Source organism: Diorhabda sublineata, chromosome 6 (genome assembly GCF_026230105.1).
Source record: "Diorhabda sublineata isolate icDioSubl1.1 chromosome 6, icDioSubl1.1, whole genome shotgun sequence".
Lineage (NCBI taxonomy): Eukaryota > Metazoa > Arthropoda > Insecta > Coleoptera > Chrysomelidae > Diorhabda > Diorhabda sublineata.
The window spans coordinates 27,288,509-27,310,427 of record NC_079479.1 but is presented as its reverse complement, the minus strand read 5'-3'; the positions used below and the strand labels follow the sequence as shown (position 1 = coordinate 27,310,427).

The following is a 21,919-nucleotide window of genomic DNA, read 5'->3' as shown; positions in this document are numbered from 1 at the left end:
CATTCAGAGCCTGATGCATTCACCGTCAAATACTGAGAGTGTGTCAAGTCAACTAATGACTTAAAAACGTGACTAAAAGGTTTTCTAGATGATTAGTGATATTTTGTAAACAAGTCTAGCCATCATATTCTCGTATGATCACTTTAGTGTTTGCTGCCTGTTAACGACTACTGTTGTAAGCCGCCTACACCAAACTGAAGTTAGTGACCGTCAGCAGTGGTACAAAAATTACTTTAGGAATTGCAATAGGAGGTCAAAATGACATAGGTGAGTCAAGTTAGATAAGGCAGATAGTTAGTTATACGATAATCTCTTCATTGATTGATATCAGATTATCTAACACTTCATGAATGAAACTATTTAAAAGTCTCGTCTTTTCTCTCAAGAAAAATTTGAAGTATCCTCTCGAATCTCGTTTAGAAACAGTGATTCGTAAGCTATATTTCATGTTAATTATATGCTTCTAAATTTCATTAAAACTATTGCGAAAATTTTGAGAAAGGTTGAAAAAGACAAGCTTTTCTGGTATGGCTTTAAATATATAAAAAAGATAGTGTGCTTTTATATTTTATTGAAAAATATTAAGACAGTTAACATTCATAGTATAATTTTATCTAATATTAACAAAAACTCTCTAATGGGGATTATCTACAAATAACAAAATTAAACGGAGTATCTCATGTATATGCTCAATTTTCTTTTGTTTAATATCAAGCTATCAAACATTGCGAGCGAATAATTGTAACAGTAAACCTGATGAAGACGCGAAGCCGAAAGTTCTCGAAAACATTTTTGCTAGTCTTGAACGACTGATAACAAGTTCAATGTATTGCTGGAACGTAAAACTTTTTGTTCCTTACTTGAACTTGATACCGTTGGAACGCATTTTTCATTATTCAATAGTTACAAACAGTCTGGAAGTAAGCAGTGTAGAGATAAGGAGAACCATCTTAAATGGGAGGTAAGCTGAAAAAGTGTGTCCATCTCTAAACAGCAAATTCGAAGACTCACCAAAATAGTGTGGCTCGTATATGTGTGCCGGAACTCATGCGCGTGAAACAGTTGTGTTATATTATTATTTTTATGAACAAGACTTTCACTGTAAGTGTCTGCTTATTATATGATTCACCACGTTCTTTAACAAAATGATTGACTGAATTTCAACCCTCTTAAGATCTCAGTATCTCTCCACAAACAGTATCTTATTGACTCCACCAAGTATCAATTTGTGCGTTCATAAATAGCAGGAACGTCTTCAGCGGTTAATGAAACAATGTTTCGAATTTTGTCAAAGCGATAAACCTGTTGTTTTCAATGAGCCAGAAGAAAGAAGATGATAGAGAAACTAAAGAAGATTTGGATACAGATACGGAAGCAGATATAAAAGAGATGAGCTATCAGTATATTTTTTAGGAAGAAAATAACAATACTAAACGGGAAAAAGATGTACCAGCCCAGAATGTTAGGACCCGGTTATATAATATTGTAAACCATTTTCGTAGGTCTAAAACCGCCACTAGAGGTTTGATAAATCCAAACAATATATATGGAGCTATTTCTTTCCTGTTTACATGTTGGATGTTATTGTTGAAAAATCAACAAAATAATGGAATTCGTAAGAGGCAGTTATTGAAGGAGGAAAGTAGTGGAAAGGCTGTCATGACCGATTCGGAGAACTAGTAGAAATTTATATCTGGTTTACAAATATAGACATTATTAATGATTTAAAAGCCTACTTTAGGCTTACCATGTTGAAAAATCGGGAAAATGAGAGGGAGTTTCTTTTTCGATTCAGTAACCCATCAATATGTTCAGAAATGACATCAATGTTAGTTTTACGAATAAACTGCTCAATGTTTTCATACATTCCAACGCCATTCACTCATCTCAAATAGAAACTATGATGATTATTTGGACAAGGCAACAGGTGAACCAGAAATGGTTATGATGTATAACCCAACAAAACGTGGAGTGGCATTTGTTAATTTTTTACTCGATGCTAAATGTAGGTGGTATCTAATCATTAATAATGTTTTAAGTACTTTTTCCCATTGTACCCTTTGCGCCCCTGTACCTATTCTTCCTCTGTATAAAGTAGAATATGGAACTTAGCAGACCGCAACCAACTGATGTGTGATGATGTTTGCTGTAGAAGTCTTACCAATTATAACTGTTAATGATGATAAAGAATGACGCGTTTCTGCAGCTTACAATTTTCCAAATTTTGAATCCAGTTTTTACTAAGCTCACGCCTCAACATATTAACTCATTATGATGGTTTTTCAACCATTTGCATCATCATTTTCATTTGATTTTCTTACGAAATACCCCGTTCAATAACAAAATATGTACATTTGATTATAAATAAATGAATCATATTTACATCTGATCATATAAAAAATAATTAAGGCGCTTATTTTAAATGTGAATGTTTCAAGTTATAATTTCCTTAACAATTTTCTTCTCGTTATTATTCAAGTTCTTATCATCAATATTTTTGTTTATATTTTCCGCTTTGATGCAGTCTTCAACAGAATTGGCCAAGTTTTTTTCAAATTCCACTAACGAAGGTGTCAGAGAAGATTCATTACTGCTGCTATTCTTTGGTAAATTATTTTCGTTCTTATTTTTATTTTGTTTATTTTCCATACTAAACTTCTCTAAAATTTTTATTAAATTTGAATGCTCTACCTTATCGTCTTTTTCGGCCGGTAACTTAGCGGGAGTTTTTCGTAAAGGCTCTGGTATAGGAGAAGGAGGGGGTGTGATAGTTTCAGCAGTCGCATTTGTAGCAGTAAGAAACTCAGTAGATCTTTTATGGGCCTCTTCTGATGCTTCTCTATTAATTTTCTTCACCAAAGACTCTGTTTTCCGTGGCTTCGGCTTGGGCGTTTCTTTTTCTATTTCTTCTTCTGTTACTATCATACTCTCTATGTCTGCTAACAACGCATCATCGTTTCTCGGAAGTTTCCTGGGTCTCGGTAAACTTGCATCTTTTGGATTATAATGTTCAATTAAACCCAAATCCCAATCTTCCAAACCGCCAAAAGAGTCATCGCTTTCGATGTCGGTCGGTGTTTTTCGAGGTCGTAATTTTTTTAATTTTTGAGGAAAAATTGATCCAAAACTTCGACAACGAGTTATATACGTATCCAATTTTCCTGTAGAACCAGCTGGCGTTTTCTTGTGATCAATTGGTAACGAAATTTCTGAGGGATGCATATCTTTTCCGGGCTTTAGTACAGATATTCCTGAAAAACAAATAATATTAATATGAAATAATATGTTATATTATTTTGTCAGAATTACGATTTAAAACCAAAATAGATAATAAATATATCTCATCTAATGACGTCTGATAAAACGTTCCATTTTAGGGTTACTACTTAAGTTTTTAGATATGGCAACATAGATCTAAATATGTCAAATCTGACAGTTTTTTAAATTACGTTCATTTTTGGTATTCAGATATCTTCACTCAGTGAACATTATAGGTTATTCCAGTCTCATTGCGTTGCATTTTCATCATTTCCAAGACACTGCTGTTGCTGGTAGTACACTCGGAAATAAAGTTTCAAATATTGATTAAAATTTGCAACAAGAAGTAGACATACTGGGTCGTTAAAACCTGCGATTGCTCGAGAGCTTAGTACGACTCTCGTCTGTCAACAACCGCCTTAGTACCAGGCGGCAAAAAAAAGAATGTGCTAGAAAGGATACGTTTTGATACTTTTTCTGTTATGGAAAAGACCACAAGACGTAAACCATTCAGAAAAAAGCTTCCAAAAATGTGCATTGTGTACAAAGGACAGGACTTCGAATTTTATATTACCTGTTTACTTTCTTATATATCAGAAAATATTCACGTTTGCATGGAAGTTTGTGTTGGAAAAATCGAATATATATAAATATTAGTCAAATATAAGAAGGATCTGATTTGAGCAAAGCTTTTTCAGCATTTCACGCATTCACATAGTGTGAGTTCATCAACCCGGTACCCACAGAAGAGAAACGATATTTTCTCAATAGTAGCTAAATCTAAATGTCTAAAATGAATCGATTAATGGTGCTGACATTTTTGCAAAGAAGTAAGAGTTTACTTTTCACCTGTGAGGTAACGAGGCAGAAGACTATTTGAAAAAACATACATTGTTACATATGATGATCATCAAAACATAGTATAAGACATAATAAAAATGTTATTATTTGTTTTTTGTGATTTTTCTGTTGTCAAACGTTCCAAGTATTAACTTGTATTAACGTCTTTGTTGGAAGTATAGTTTCAAGTATGGAATCACTCTTCCCACTCACCTTTATCACTATCGTCAAATTCTGCCACAGTTAACTTCAATTCGTCATAATTTGGAAGTGAAGTAACTGATAAGTTTTTCTTCCTTTTCAAACTTCCTCTATTATCACTGATGTTATTTAGTTTGTTATTCATTCCACTCTTGCTTTTGTCGTTATCAATGGTATGATTATGGACGTGATGATGATGATGATCGCGATTATGAGATGATTCGTCTGCATCACAAATTGGGCACTTGTAGTTTATAGTCTTTTTAACAAAAACTGGCTCTTCAACTTCGACTTGTTGTTTGGGTACATTCTCAACCTAAAAAATATGAAATATCATCCAAATATACTGATGTTCCCATAAATTCTTTGAAAGATAAATTTTACGTTAAAAATATAATTAAAATTTTTATCTACGTTGTATATATTGTGCTTTATTCTATTTATGCCATAAAATTCAAAACTGTAAATACTCACCTGTTTTTTTGACTGGAACGCCTGTAATCCCGTTTTTGCCACGGCTTCAAGTTTTTCTCGTAAATTTTTTTTATGTTTTCTAGGAGGCGGCGTGGGGGTTCCTTTTTCGTTATTGAATATTAAATTAAGTTTCGGATTCGGAAGGTGAACATGATCTTCTTTGTCAGGTACTTGAAGATCTACTTCAGTCCAATCGGATGATTTCGAAATTAGTTTCGAGGTTATCACATTGTTTGGTTTTTGATTTGGATTCTTCTCGATTCTAAAAATAAGGAAAATGTAGAATATAGCAAATAGAAAAGGGAAAAAAAGGTTATGTTTTCCAGTACATCACTTCACTACTATTCAAGTATTCAAGAAAACATTTAGGTTGCAAACGCTATAAGATCGACCAGGAAGTACGTGCGGAGGTCCATGCCTCCTCAATAGATTGACGAGAGACTACTTTGACTAAGAAATATGAAAGCTGCAGTACTGTCCTCAAAAATTTGTCAAAAAAATGGAGACGATGTTGAAATACAGTCAACATTGTAAACTTTACAACGATTTTATAATTGTTAACAATAAACAACGTTTTCTGTTTTTCCCAAAATATGGGAACCTCACATTCGGTACAACCATCATCACTACCCGTTAGTTATTGCCCAGCTTGAAATTACAATTTTCATTTCACAGTTTTTTCTATGAATCCATTACCGTCTTATGGTTGTACAGATTTATTCAGTAACTGATTTATTTACTCTGCTAGTATAGTAGATTCTGTTTCTTAAGCTGCGTGCTTGGAAAGAAATTGTTGATCCTGATGTATACAAAATTCATATTCATCGGTCCTTAATGAGTTTGTTGACAATAAATTCTCGATTTTTTTTGTACATTGTATGCTTATTTGTTGATGTCTAAGCGATTAATTCAACTACATAACCTGTTAAAAAATACAATATCAGAATACGTAGGCTAAATTGCCGCTAATTTAATACTAATATGTACAATAGAAATGTGTGAATTTGAGAGAAGACGTGACAAATTTTAGAAATAAGCAGTTAGTATTTTTATTCATAAACAAACATTGCGATTTTTTCCAGTAGTACAGAAGCCACTGTATTAGCCATATGTCATTCATTTTTCAAATACCTAGTTCTAATTATTTAACATTTGGCTTGTTGTATATTGCTGCACAGTAGTCACGGATTTATTTATTCTAACTTTCGAGTTACTGATGAAATTAATTTGTAATCGACCTTCAACTCCATTCGAGAAATTCAATAAAACCTCGAAATTTATTCGAATTCTTCCTCTACATATCGACACTTCAAGTAAAAGTAAATTTTCATAAATTTGTCATGATTTTATTCTTTATATTAGCTGATAAGTTTTTCTTTGTGTTTTTTATTGTGCTCACAAAAATTTCAGTTATCTTTCTTTCTGGATTTCCTTTTGTTTTAAACAAATTTTGTATGATAGTTTTCATATGAATTCTTATTTTCTATTTATTTGGGGAACAGATTGAATAGAATAGATTCCTGGTTGGTTATATTTTTAAAAAAATATAAATCCAGTTTTTTTGTATGCTAGAGCACAAGCTTCTTTTGTTCAAATCTATTCTTTCTACTCGTTCCTTTTTCCGTAATTTCAATCTGTGTTTCCATTTCTTTCCTCATTACATTTTTTCCCGCATTTCTACAGTTGCCAGGTTGGGAGTTTCCACAACTAGGATACAACCACCAGACTACAAACTCAACCTCAACATCTAGGAATCCAGTTGAGAGCTGCAACCATCCCGGATTTCCATAGATAAGTCCCAAACTTATCTTTAATAAATAAATGAGTCTGAGTTGTTCTTAATTTTAACTTATAACTGCTTGTTCGTTGTGTTCTTTTGAATACGCTGTTAATGCGAATTTATTATCTTTTTAATAAATTTATTTGTTGCTGAAACTTTTTTTATCGTTCTTATCAATAAATATTAATTTGGATAATCGTGTCCCGGAATAGTTTTGGATTTTTTAATTTGGTGTTTCCAGCTTTTCCACCTTTTTTATTAATTTTTAACGTCGTTCGTTAAAAAGATGGTGACGTCCAACTTAATATCAATTGTTCACCCCATCTGAGTAGTAGTTTTTGTACACTTTAGCTGAGGCCGATAACCACTTCCTGAGGAAGAGTCTCCTGTCGGGGATTTAAGGTAACACAATGTCATCTTTTGTGTCAAGAAAGAAAATAAATATTTATGTTTTCAGTTCACAAGGAAAATGACACTATCAATAAAAGTTTTGTATGTGCCGGAATCCCATAAAATAAATAGAATAGGAATTTTCCAAAGTCAATATCACGTACAAGGTTATGAATCTTAGCACATGTGATAATAATAAAGTGATTCTACGATGTACCTAAATAACTGTTACCCTCCGGTAGATAATTGTGAAATTTTCAATAATGCAAGCGGTTCAACAAAGTGGGTCCATGATAGAAAAGTGCTGTTAATAAGATTGTTTTGTGAATTAGATGTAGATGATTTTCAAATAGAATAATAATAGTTATAATTTTATTTCAAAACACCTCATCTTGAAATAAAGGTTTTGATAAGAAACGAAGTAAGGGTTGCTAATTCCACTTCCGTATACAAGGTATTTCAAATAAGGTAATCCCATATCTAGGATAAATAAAAAGCTGAAAAATATTTGGGGGAAACTTTTCTGCATAATAGCTGCTCAAGATAATAGATAATATCTAATTTAACACTCGGGGACATTCAGAACCGCAGGAGTTGCATTCATTCATCTACTTTATAAAACGTTTATAGCGAATACATCAAGAAAGAGGTTCTAGATGAGTGGCAAGACGGAATATCAGCAGAAATTATGATCAGACTGTCTGTTATCAGCGAAAAATATGCTTAAAAATAAGTAAATCCAAAACGAAAATAATGATAGTTGCAGGCTACAAAGTGGTAAACAATTACAATTAATTTGGTTCTTAATTACCAACACTGGGAAATACGCCGTCGTCTGACTTTGGCAAGATCAGCGACTACCAAGTTAAATAAAATATGGAAAGACAAATCTATCACGAAAACAATGAAACGTCTATTTGCTCTTATATTTTCCATTGCAACGTACGCAGCGGAAACAAAGCAGATAAAAATCGAATAGATACTTTCGAATTGTAGATTTATAGACTACTCTTACGAGTATCGTGGACATAACACCGAACTAACGTATCCTTATTATAAGTTAGCTGCTAACCAGAATAAACCGCATGTATCTGCAGTACCTAGTACTTGTAGCTAGAAGATCAGGAACAATGGAATGATTAATCATAGAAGGGACAGTAGAAGACAAACGCCCAAGAGGCAGATTTCCAATTAGGTGATTGATAAATATGAAACTGCATCATGCCGAAAAGATTGCAGAGGATAGGCAAGCATGGAAACAACTGCTGAATCAAATATCAATAGTGTCACTTCATCCTTTGGAAGGATATGGAAAGAATCTTTAATACAGATGGCATTACGAAATTTTTTTACTGAGCAAACCCCAACAATTTTTCAGTTTTCTATCTATCCTAGAGATGTGGTCACCTTTTTTAAAAACACCCTATATTGTAAAAGGAATATAATATATAATATAACCTAACCATTTTAGTCACTACTTTTTAGGGTGATATCTCAGAAAAGTGGTGATTCAGGAAATTTTATTATAAGAAAAATCCATTTTAATTTCATCCGAGCAATCACCTCCTGAATTTTGTCACATGAATTTACAAACACCCTGTATTTACATTATCTATATATGTGAATAGTTTACAGTTAGATCAGTGCCAGTTACCTTTTGACTTGTTTCTGGTTCAACTGCGGATCGGATTTCCATGAATTAGGCCGAATCTGCAACAATAACATGACTGTTATTTTTCTCTCATGTGAAATTGCAATCAGTTACTCCATTCTTTATGAAAATGATACTTCTAATCTCAAGTATCGGGTTTATATGATTATGGTTTGTCATGAATAACGTTAAAGATATACAAGTATCACTATTTTCGATTTAATACAAAATATTTTAACACTTCTATATCAACCGTTCCTTTATGATATTTTCTAACACAATTTAATGTTGACTACCAACCCTTATTAATTGATTATTTTCTATTAATTAACAACATCATTATACAGGGTGAATAATGCGGAACTTTACATACTTCTACCATATGCGAAGTCCCTCGGGAAGGATATCATGTGGCTATTAAAAAGTGTCAACACCTCTTCTTTATCAATTTACAGGATGCTTGGTGAAACAGACCATAAATTTTAATTGGCAATAGTGTTTACTCAGCTAATTTGATTTATTTTTTTTTTCAATACAGTACACAACTATCAAGCAATCGACTGTTATTAGCTTTGTAAAAATTCTTTAAGGATATGTGTTGAATAATGCACTCTGTATATGTAATAAGTTTTTTAACTGCGATAAGTGATTTTCGGCTGAATAAATAAATAATCAGGGCAAACGACATACGCGACAAAGATGTTGCATTTTGATTCAATTCTTAGTAAACGATCAAATCTTATCAAACAACTATAATGACATATCATATAATGAGGTATTTAGTCTAGTAAATACTAAAAATGTCCAGTAAATCCACTAAAACGATCAACTTATCAAATTATAATAGCAACAAACATCAAACAGTAAAATAATAACATAAACGAGGCTCAATTTGAAAGTAATTACTAAAATTATGTGGTTAATACGCAAAAATAAGAACTGAAAAGATATAATAATTTCAACAAAGTGAAAAAAATAGAAAATAGATTTTCGAAATAGATCCAACCAGCCTTTAATTGTCTCAAATGTTAATCAATGGAATTAAAATTAGGGGATCTTGAAGTTCTTGTTGTTTTACTATGAATGAAAAGTGAGGGGATGCTGAAAATACATCCCTCGAATAACAATGTTCGCGTTGGCCAGCAAATTCGGTGAAATTTTTTGTAAAAAGTTCAAATAGACCTGTCCTCCTAAAACAGTGAGAACCTAATAATTGGTTATATATGACACCAATCCACGCATTAACTGAAAACCTTTACAAATAACGATAGAAAGATCCAAAATTGTCATGAGGCATTATCAAACCAGCCAATTCCAGGTTGAGAAGAGTCTTTCTGTTCTTTACTCTGTTATACGCACTTAAGCCGCTTAAATGTTGGATAGCAAACGCTAAAACGATTTGTTGCGAATTTTCATCTGAACCTTCAACAACTGTTATAATTACCATTGCTTCAACTAATCCAAGCGTCTCTAAGTCCTAATCATAAATAATAGTAGTATATGTACTGTGCTTTCTACTTCGAAAAGAGATATATGTTGATCAAGAAAATCCAACGGCTTGTGGTTTGGGGTGAAAAACTGTTGTAATACACTCGAAATTGGCATAATTTTTCTTAATAATGAATATTTTAAGAAAAAAATTGTTTATCAGATAATAGGTGACATCAGCTATAACAATCTGAGTCTAAAATAAGAAAAATGCATTTTTTTATTATACTTTCAATACCCAATGGCCTAAAGACAAGCATCAAAGGTTTCAGGGCCTCAAATTTTCTAATTTTTTAAAACGTCACCGTAGAACTAGTTTTTATCAATTTCAACACAGTTTTCCAAGTTTCTTATTGAAATTTTGAAATTCGTATTCGTCTATGACAGAGGCATAGACAAAATTGAGCTTTACGAATCCAAAATTTGTTGACTGAGATAAATTTCCCTAAGTTTCGCAGTAAAAAATTATAATAATCTTCAATATACGTTTTACATGAGTAGTAAGCATATCAATTTCAAGTTCTGGGTCTTCCTGATAAAGTATTTATAAATGAAGAAATTGTAATACAACTAGAATGCGATAGAACTCTCCAAAAATTCGTTTCTGTTGCGCAATTCAAAATTATGTTGTTACGAGGCATTTCTTCAAAATTTCAACAATATTGTCGTATACGAAGTATACGAATTTAATATTTCTTCTCCATGCCGAGATTATCCCAAAATCTTAAAATGACACAAGATAATTAATGAATTTGAAGGTTTTTTTACTTGATTTTTACTTTATCTTGATCTATATTACATTACAAAAAAATAGTTATTCATGGCATATAAGTAATCAAATCTTTAATTGTTCCAATTAGGCAGCTTCCAGAAGAAGCTCAAGAAGCAAGTAATGAAGATTGCCGCAGGTTCCAGGAACCCACCACCAGAAAGTGTTCACGTATTGCCACCAATACGTATTTAATTTCTATGATAATCATAAAATATGATCCACTGATCTATAGCATCAGGAAAATTGTGCACACAGATTTGAATGCTGGTTATAGTTCCTATAGTCGATCCTCGACCTTTGTCAAGTTGCTCTAAAATGAAGACTAATCTGTCTCATTGTCAACGGGCGAATCGGTATGATTAAATCTTTTTGGATTATTTGCTCTATAAGTTCTCCAATTATTCTCCTGGTAAGCCTTTCTGATTAAATTTCCAATTATTAATATTTTTTTTAATTACATGACTTAATTGGTCGATACAGATGGAAAAAAGATGAAAAACAATTTTGTCTAGTTAGGTTGGTAAATCGAAACACTGTGCGCTGTAGGGATCGCCAAGAGGAGTATTTTGAAAGCGATAAACTGTAATTTGTGACGGATGAAAAGTGTGATAGTTATTTAATACACCCATACCTCGTATTTTTTTTTCATATTAATTTCACATGATGGTACATTCTTAAAACAGCAGAGAATTTCATAATACAAATTATTCCATAAATGTTCACATTAATAAAACAAAAATTTTCACAAGTGAATTTCTGATTTTAAGAAAATACCATAATACGTAGGTTATCTCTTATAACTAATAAATTCATGTATTCACCATGGAATAAATAATTAATTACATAATTCTTGTTTTGACGCTCCCACGAAAAAAGTTACTACTTTCTTAAACAAATTATTAAAGTAAGTTAGCTTGTATTAGAATTGTAAATTAGTTCACTTTCTTCAAGCTTATGTTTTATATCCACAAAAAACTTCTACACTTATTATTTTCATACAAACTTTGTTAAATATTCGGTGTAACAAATAAAGTAAATATATATATATATATATATATATATATATATATATATATATATATATATATATATATATATATATATACGAAATAGTTGATGTTCATGAACCTAGTCATTTTTTTAATTAACTTCTTTGGCCGGCTCTGGCAACTCTGTAGTAACTCGCAAACTGTCTGCCAATATTTTTCCGTATATCCTTAGTATAAATACAAGCTTTTCCATAATTACAATGCACGTACTGATTTTTCTCACACCTCAATTTCACGTGTTCATCCGTACGTCCCTATTCAAGGCACCCCTTCAAGATGATATACAAGCAGATTTCAGTATATCAAAGCCATAATTTTTAGCTTTATAAAGGGTGATCTTGTTGTTAATGAGTTGTTCTTTTGGTGAAGAAGAACAATGAAAAAGGATTATAATTAACAGTAAAGAAAACACAAGCTTAATTTCGTCAATGTAATAATTTATTTGTTCGATGCTATCCAATTCTTCAGTGAGCTCTCTTTTGAGGTCCAATTTCGTGGCTGGTACAGTATTTCCAGCCCTCTTAAGTTCATTTCATATTTGCTCTAAAACAAGCACGCTCTGCTTTCGTTTGAGAATAAAACGGAGTTCCATTGTTCATCAGTCCAATTAATGTGTTCTCTGGCAAATCGTAAACGGTCTGCTCGGTGGGCTGAAGCTTAATTTGGGGCCAATAGCTGCTCTGTTTGGCTCAAGGTTAGCTGCCTTAAGCCTATTTTTGAGTGTTCCCCCAATTAGAGCCACTCCTCGCATTTATCTGAGCTTTTGTTCTTCCATAATCGTGTCTTCTATGAAAATTACCAGTCTCTTGGTAACGATGGTAAACTCTGCAAACAGCAGACTGATTTATGTTCAGCGCACTGGCCACTTCTCGCTGATTCTGACCTTGTTGTAACAGTGTGACCACTTGTTAAGTACAGTTTATCGGTTGACGTTTTATGGCCACCTTTTATAAGGGTCATTTACACCTAATTAGCAGTATTGCAAACAAGCATAAAAAAGGTAGTGGCGATCATAACAGTTTTTTGCCGGTGATTTGCGATTGTAGAGATGTTGAATCGGTTTTTTCTTCTCGAATGTATATTCATCTATACAACAGGTACAACTTTACAAAACAAAAAACCTTTCCTTGTAGCCCTCTTAGACGATTATGATTGAATAAAAGTTTAAAATAAAGAACAAGACTTAAAGACTGAAAATAGGATGCGCCTATACGAAGCCAAAATCTAATTGAGGATATTTTTAATTACCTTTATAGTAAAATATCGAAAAACTGTAGTGGCAAATCATTCGGTGGAATAAAAAGAAAAGAACACCAAGATTGATGAAAATGTCAGAAACTTCATTCGCGGACAAGTTTATGGTTCATACAAACAAAATAAAATTCCGACAAATGAATGAATGAAGGTTATAAATAACATTTGGGTTTGTCTTTTTAACAAACGGTTTTCATCACGAAAAACTATAATTAGGTCGTTATCAAAGAAAACTCAATGAAATATACATACAGTCAACATACAACATCAAAAGATTGAAAAATGTGATGGTGTGATGCGTTAAAAAGAGACATAATATAGAGTGATTGTGAATTCTTATGTAGTCGTTTCGAGTTCTAATAAACAACAAGATATGTCTATAATGAACAGAGTAGCAAGAAAGCAAGCATTAACCACATATTTTTTAACGATCCACTTGAATATTAATTTTTTACAACTTTACAACTAACAAAATTCGCCAGAAGATCTAAAGTATGAGGTTATGTGTTCTTAAACGGTGAATGAAATTTAAAAGTACTTTTGTTCATAAAGTTGTTGAATTTAAAAAGTTTTGAACGTACAAAAATGTTTTAAGTAATCCATAAAATAGGAAAGAATTATAATTTTTTCTTGAAAACCACGGCATATGTTGTAGATGATAATTGAATAAATATGTCCAAACTGATATGATATTTTCTGATTTATAAGTTCCTTCAACTAATATCTATACAATACATTACTTTTATATCATTTTCTGTCTGTTTATAATTTGACTCGTCGAACAGATCTGAACGGATTTGGTACTAGATCTGCTAGAGAGCGAGTAAAGGGGTTATGTTTCGTACGTGCCTCAGTCTAACCCTATTCTTCACCGATACCAGATTTGCACTGCCTTCCACCAAACCCTAAGCAAGTTTTTGTTTTAGCCTACCCCTGATTTTCTCACTACTATTCCGATTTTATAGCCGTCTGTCTTGCGGTGTTCCTACAAACATACAGTTTACCATCTCTCGTTGAGAGAGAAACCAAGAAAATATAGGTTGAATATAGTGCATCAATCGCAAGTCTTCAAGTGGACTACAACATGAAAAAATATGCATCCGTCAGGAGCTTTGGCTATAGAAAACGTTCAGGTCGGCCTCGAAAACCCACAACCGCTGAAAATATATATTGTATCGATCAAGAAACGTGTTCGACGACTCACGGGCCTAGAGATAGCAGCTCAGATCAATGAAACTCGAAATCTGCCTTCGAGGAGATTGAAAGTTGGCCTTCTTGGAAGTGTGGCACTGGAGAAACCTCTTTTAAACATTAAAGTAAAATTGAGGGATTGCAGTAGGTTGAAGAACATAAAAACTAGACGCAGAAGAATGGGGGAGCGATATATTGAGTGATAAGTCATAGGTTTTTAGGTTTAAGAGGAGTATATATGTGCGCAAATCAAAGGAAGATATTAGATCCATGTGTAATTCCAATTTTGAAACACGATGATAGTATGGGGACGTTTTGGAGGAACGACGATTGGGAACTTAGTAAAAATCGACAGAATTTTGAAAAAAGTAAACTATAAGGAAAGATTAAAGGAAAATGTACTACTAAGTTCTAGTCAGTACCTAATTGGCAGGAAATTTATCTTCCAGCAGTATACGATCCCAAGCATTCCTCGAAGCTGTACAAAGTTTATTTGAAAGAATTATAAAAGAGAAAATGTACTGATAGTAATGATTTGACCTAGGGTTTCACCTATCCTGTCAACACAATTATTATGTAGGCACAGTGTTTATCGAGTATCACGTATAATTTTGCGAGACATTTGTTCACGAGGAAGAGTAAAGGTAATAAACGGTAATTATTTAATAATATTGTTAATTATATATCGCGTTTTGATAATGAAGTAACGAAAAGATATGCCTAATAGTTACAGGCAATTTAACATCAATGATTATCCTTTTTACTCAACCACTGAAAAATAGAGAATATGGTATTAAATATATTAATTATTCCATCAAATTCTATATTACTTTATTAAAAATCTAGAGGTATCCGAGGTGGCCTCAGCGGTAAAATGAGACACACTTAACATAACAGTATTGGAGAAAATCACGTGTCACTAGATGGTGCTGAATTTGGCTTCTAGAGCAGTGAACAAGAACACAATCTGTAAGGGTGTTTCATGCTTTTCAGTTTTTTATGTGTTTTTAGTGATGTTGATAGGACTGTCTTTCTTTTTGTAAACTTATTGGTGTTGTTAGAACAAAAAAAGTGTTCAAGAACCGGTCTAAAAATGACGAAAATTGAAGTAGCCTTAATCAGAAGCAGGCCAATGGCAGGAAGATGGATCGGTTTTTTGGTGTGGGACATATACTTTTATATGGCCTTAAAGGAACAACGTAAGTTTATATCTTCAGACGTCACTGCTAACTTGCCAGCCCCATGAGATAACAATTAATTGAAGTGATATAGTTAAAATTGGAAATGCATTTATTCATGTAAGTACGGAAGGAAGAGCTTTGAATATCTACACGAAACTACCAAAATGGTACACAAGAGTTTTATTGACCAGTAGAATAAGATTTTAACAACGAGTGTATTTGTAACGCCAACAACCTTTATCACGTGTTTATTTTTTTGCATCTTATGGATGTATGGTTGTTATTATCTCAGGAAAGTACTTTAAGCAGTATATGATTTTACTATTTTTTATAACACTTTGTATTGTTTATAAAACAAGAAAATTAGTACGTATTCTGGCTTCGTATTCGCGAATACTTTTTATTTCACATGAAAACATCAAAGCGCCATCTGCTTTTGGGTAGCTCAAATAGTTATTCGCCGGCAAAACCAAGAATTGAGACCAACAAAACACATAGTTTAGTGTCGCAGTCTGTAAAATACGGCTGGACTGATAGGTTCGAAATTTAAAGTATTGTTTTGATAGCGTCCTTCTGTTATCAGAAGACTTCGAAAAAACAATTGTTAATTGCAATTTGTTTCCATCATAGTTATCATGTACTTTTGAAGGTTATCTTAATTTGTCACCGTGGAGTAATGAAAGCCGGCCACCGTCACTCCACCGCCCTTGAAAACATTGATGTGTCACTGGAAAATTAAAAAAAAAGACTATTTGATTCATTGCAAAGGATACGCAGAGATAGTTGATATGTTTGGAAAAGGGGATTGAAGATCTGATCTCTCAACGCATTGCCTCAACCTCTAATGAGACCACGCTCCTAGCGAAGGCTTACAAGGCATCTTCCATGTGATCTGCCTGACAGATTTTAGTGTTTTAGTGATGTGATGTACAGTTAACCATTAATTGAACAATTTTTTTGAGTGATAGGAACTGGGTAATCTTCTTAAAAGATACTTTATACATTGCTTCGAACCATTTGCTCATTGTTAATTGTAGAGATTGCAAATTGCAAATAAAAAAGGGGTTGTTTATAAAATTATTCATTTTCTTCAATTTCTTATTTCTTAAACCTTTTGATATATTAATGCATCTAAATGTTCTTGATTTAAGGTCTCTTCTGTTTTAAAATTAGTTTTTTTTTGATAGTTTTTAAAAGAAAGATAAATTTTGACGTTTCGACTTTTCTTTTGATAAATAAATTATGAAACATTTTGTAAACAAAAATATTTTAAAAAAAAATATCCTTCCCTAGAATACTACTACAATTATCTCAATGGGGCAATATTTGAATTTCAAATAAATTAACATTAATCTGTATACAAAAAGATTATTGACCTCATCTTCAAATGAACGGTTTCAATGAGTGAATATCATAATAATGGAAATGTTAAAAACATGATGCAGAGAAAACGGAACCTTTGATTCATTGTTAACTGACATCGAATTTTACATATATAACCACTGCTGGCAATAAATTAGTACAGTACTTTCGAGCCAGAGTAAATATCAAGGTCTCACCAATAGATTTTATATGTTGATGCTCAGAATAGCATTCAACTAAAGTGAAATATAATCGATTGAATTCTTCAACCGTAGAGTCATTGAAATTGTACATAAATAACCCAGTAATTTTATTTGTTACTTTCTTTTAGTCATATGTACATCTGTTTTTTAATAATGTGTTTATAATCGTTTTGACATCATTATTCGTTGACTCTTATTACATTTGATGATTTCGTTATTTACTTCAATCATCAAATTTTAGAATTTAAAATTTGGCAGTACCTCTTCTGTTTGTTGATTGCCCTGATACTATTGACCTCGTCAATGTAGATTGTACATTTAGATTAATTCAATCGATATATCTATAGTTCAATGGAGAATACAATTATAGAGAGTGGACTCATACGTCCAGCTTAGAGAGTCTAAAAGGAAAACAAATCGATCAACATTGGTGTGTAAAAAATTAACATTTGTTTGGATCGTATATGCCTTCTTCAAATCCATCTCCTGGAATTAAGCACCTGACGTTGCATTAAGCTCAACTCTTCTTGAAGAATGATAGTGCTTGTAACATCTTATGTCTAAGAGCTAGCAACGTTTTTGAGAAAGAACGTATACGTGGCTGTTATTTTCAATATTTATGAAAAAAATGTGTTACAATGGCTAGTGAAAAATTGAAAAAAGTAAAGATAGAAATGGAAAAATCAAAACTTTTGTAGAAGATAAATTAAAAAAGTGTTCTACAAATACCTATGTAATGACACTGATGGATAACACAAAAATTCACAGCGCTAATTGTAAAATATCGTAATTTTTCTGAAATTACTTTGTCATCAACAGTAGATCTAGTTCAACTTCTATATCAAATACTGCAGAAGATGTTAGCATACGTCTCAAAATTCACATAAAGAAGTTAATATCCAATAAACTGACACTTTTAATGCAGTTATCCGGTCTGGCTGGCAAATTAACTTTGAGTTTTGGATGCTTAAATACTGGAATATTTTGGAAAACAAAATTTTTTAATTCAATATTAGTGTCTGGCACAGTTTAAACAACAATAAAAAGATCTGGCGATAATAGATTCACGTTGCAGAAACTTCGTACAATAAAAATAATAACAAACAAACAAACTTCTTAAAATGATTTGAAAAATTGATATTTTACGTGCACAGGTACGATGCGCACTGATGACGTCCGGGAGAGTGAGAGAAATAGCATATCTAAAAACTGGTATACTTGAAATTCTTATTTCCCCGACGTACCATAAATGTTCTCATCGATCCTCTATTTATAACGAACACATCCTTTCTCCTTAGGATGGCATTTTGTTAATCACAAACGACCTCTTCCACGTGTATCTCCGGGCCATTTTTGTTATCATTTCTTCACCTGAACCTCTAATATTCCCGAGATTTAGCCAAATGCCATTCTCAGTTGCTCGCGCGGTACTCCTAATAGACCCAGAGACTAGTCTTAACAACTTACGACACGTTTGAATTGAGACATAGGAATTTTCTCACATGAAACAACCTATGTATCTGTTTGATCTATTTGGTTCACTGCTATTCGCTTTTATTATGAAATTATAAAGCTTTCCATGGTTTTAAGCATTAGTTCCCTTTCTATCTATTTATCTTTTTACTTGTAACTTTAAATTAATTGGTTATAACTTCTCACGTTATCATATATAAGATTTATCACTAGTAAAGATGTGAGGATGCTCCGGGGGAGCAGGGTCAACGGCAGGTCAAGTTCAACGACTGGTTTGAGTGAATGACATGTCAAGGACAAGGTCAACAACCATTCAAGGTCAAGACCAATAACCGATTAGTCAACATATTATACAGGGGGTATGGAAAAAACTATCAATGCCAATAAAAGCCATTATTTGGTGTTGCGATTAATCATAGGATAATAGGATATCAATGTCTAATAAGGCATTACTCTCAAGTATCATGGTTGGTTGTAGAATTTGAATAGGATAATCGATACAAACTTTACATATTATACAGGGTGTTTTGAACCATTGTCAATGTCGTAAGAGGTATTAATCTCTAGTGTCAAGGTAGAATTTGAGTGGTAAAAATGAGGAATAGCAGGTCAAGTTCGATTACCAATCAATGTCAAAAGTCAAGTTAAAACTTGTAATTTTATGTCTTAAAATGTTGGTGCCAATGGCCGGTTTAGGTTACTTGGGTTCTTAAATAAGGAAATATTAATATCAATGACCGGTCAACCAGCGTATTATACAGGGTATATTGAAAAAATTATCGATGTAAAAAAGGCATTTCCTCTGGCGTCATGGTTGGATATAGAATTTGAGTGGAACAAAACGGTCAAAGGTGTGGTCATGTCAGAAGTCAAGTCAAGATGATACTGGTAATTTTATATCTGGGAATGTTAATGCCAATTCGCAGTTGAGGTCAGTCAAGTTTTTAGGTCAGGGAATGTGAATATCCATAACTGGTCAAGCAACATGTTATACAGGGTATATGGAATAACTATTAATGTTAAAAAAAGTAGTAATCATCTTTTTCTAGAAATTGATATTGATATTAATTGTTTACTTATTTTGTTTCCAAAGAATTAGGTCTCATCTGAATAAACCCACAATTTGGCAGATTCGAATCACTGTTAGAATAAGAAATAACTTTAACTGGAATAATATAATGTCAAACTCAAAATAGATATTCAGATGGAATGATTTTTGACTGAATTAATACAATAATTGATATTATAATTTCACACTAATACTTCCTGACTTGACGTACTACCAAACAATATCATCAAATAGTTCAAAGAATTCCAGCCTACTGACATACTATAAATAAATGTCCCAATTTTCTTGAGTAGGTACATTTTTTCTCAAATCGAAAAATTCCTCGTTTATTGGACAAAAAATGTAATTCGTATTAAAATTCCTCGTATTGTATATGAATTCATAAACTTTAAATAATTTTGGCAAGCTTTGCGTAAATTATAGGAAAATCAATAATCCACCAAGAACGAAGACAGAAATAGACGCGCATTTTGCACACTTTAAATTTAGATTTAATTTGATTACATAAGGATATTTTTTTCAAAAAAATAGTAAGTATAAAGCCATAATTTATAGCAGTGTTGAAATAAATGCACTGATAAATATTTTGAAAAGCACCTTATGGACTGGGATCCTAAAAATAAAGCCGTTTTGCGTATATATCTTTGATATTGTTATTTGTCAGCCCAATGATTACACAGGTCAACGTAGTTTGAATGTTTGTGTATAAAAAAACTGAAACGAATTAATTTACTTAGATATAATTCTTTTATCAGCTTTTTATATCACATCAAATCACAAAATAGTTGAAAAAAGTTTAAAAGTGAAACCTATTACATATTTTTCTCGTGTTCGTAAGAACTTTATCTCACTAAACTCCAAAAGTGTAGTCCTGCATCATATTTTTGTTCTAATGACCGTGATAGCGGAGTTCGAATCCCACAATATCTCGATAAAAACGTTCTACTTGTTCTTCTGAATACTCCTCCATGTTATGAACCAGCTCTGGGTAATTTTCATCTTTTTATTCCCTCAAAATCCAAAAACTACTCCCTTAAAACTGTTCTAACATTTTTGTTGAGCACTGGTATCTAATTTTGGAAATCCTCGAAAAGTTTTTTTATTTGTCTTTTAACCTTTTCTTCTGATAACTTTGGAAAACATTTTCTAGCTTTTCAACAAATTGTTTTATAAGGCCTCACTTGAGGTATCAAGTCAGCATTAATACATTTCCACGTTTTGTTTCCCAATACAAAATGCAGTTAACAGTACCCATGATCGTTAAGTATAGTGTTGAGCATCCACTTACTATCTCACAAACAGTGATAGCACGGATATTTTGTATATCCACCCTGTAGCCCCATTAAATTTCTAGTAAAATTTTCACACTTTCATAGTTTTCTTTCAGGTGTACAGATTGAGCGTTATGACGTTACATCTTCTTTGGTGAAAAAAGTAGAAAAAATCTCAAGCCGACTTCGTTGCTCTGTTATTTTGACATCAATAAGCACATTCCATTGCTTCAAACGGGAACTCAAAAGTTCTCCCTTCCTCTTAGGTAAATTTATATCTCTTATTACGTCGTTTAATACCTCTGAAGTAAGATAATGAGCTTCTGGTGGTTACTGTCACGAGATAAGCTTGATTGAGACAATTTTGAGGTTCAGGTACTGGAAGTTGTAGGCTATAAAAAATTGGAACCGAAGAGGAGGCAAGTTTAGGATATTTCATGGGTTTTGCAGTTTTGACTTTCGTCGTTTTACTGGATTAACAGCACAAAAATGACAGTCACTGACATGGTCTTTTAGCTCTCGCCAAATTCTTGGTACTGTGAATTTCATCTTCCGTTTTTCACATCGACAGCATCCAAAATTGTGAAGATAACAATTAAAATTTATTCATATGCAAGAAATATTCTACAAGACTGCGTTGTGGAAGATGAAATGTATTAATTGGGGGTGGAAGGTACTACCTCACCTACCATACTCCACTTATTCCAATAACAACAATATTTTCTCAGTGGCCAAAAAAGTGTTTCTTTTTTTCCTAACCAACTAACGAACTTACCTCTGCACTATATTTCAAGAAGTCTTATTATTTTATGATGTAGAAATGTTCATTTACCAAGCAGCGTTTACTGTTTTACTAAAATCTCCTCGTTAGTCATTCGATATTACGGGATGAGCCTTAAATTGAATATGGATTCTTATGTAGTGCTTCGCTTCACATTTTTTGTAAAGGGTGGGTTTTCTTATATCAAAGATAATTTCTTTGCATTTACACTTAAATAAGATTTCAGAGTAG

The 21,919-nt window shown here is 32.5% G+C and overlaps 1 protein-coding gene across 2 annotated transcripts in view; it reads right to left on the bottom strand.

Annotated features, from left to right (window-relative positions):
* Nucleotides 1–554: 554 nt before the first annotated feature.
* Nucleotides 555–21,919, bottom strand: part of LOC130445767 (uncharacterized) — a 44,698-nt gene continuing 23,333 nt past the window's right edge. For both annotated transcript variants that reach the window (XM_056781618.1, XM_056781617.1), the window contains exons 2-5: nucleotides 8,598–8,653; nucleotides 4,774–5,035; nucleotides 4,312–4,615; nucleotides 555–3,251 (exon numbers count right to left, since the gene is read on the bottom strand). In XM_056781618.1, coding sequence (XP_056637596.1) covers nucleotides 2,434–3,251; nucleotides 4,312–4,615; nucleotides 4,774–5,035; nucleotides 8,598–8,653 — 1,440 coding nt within the window. In that variant the 3' untranslated portion in view covers nucleotides 555–2,433. The remainder of the gene's footprint in view (nucleotides 3,252–4,311; nucleotides 4,616–4,773; nucleotides 5,036–8,597; nucleotides 8,654–21,919) is intronic.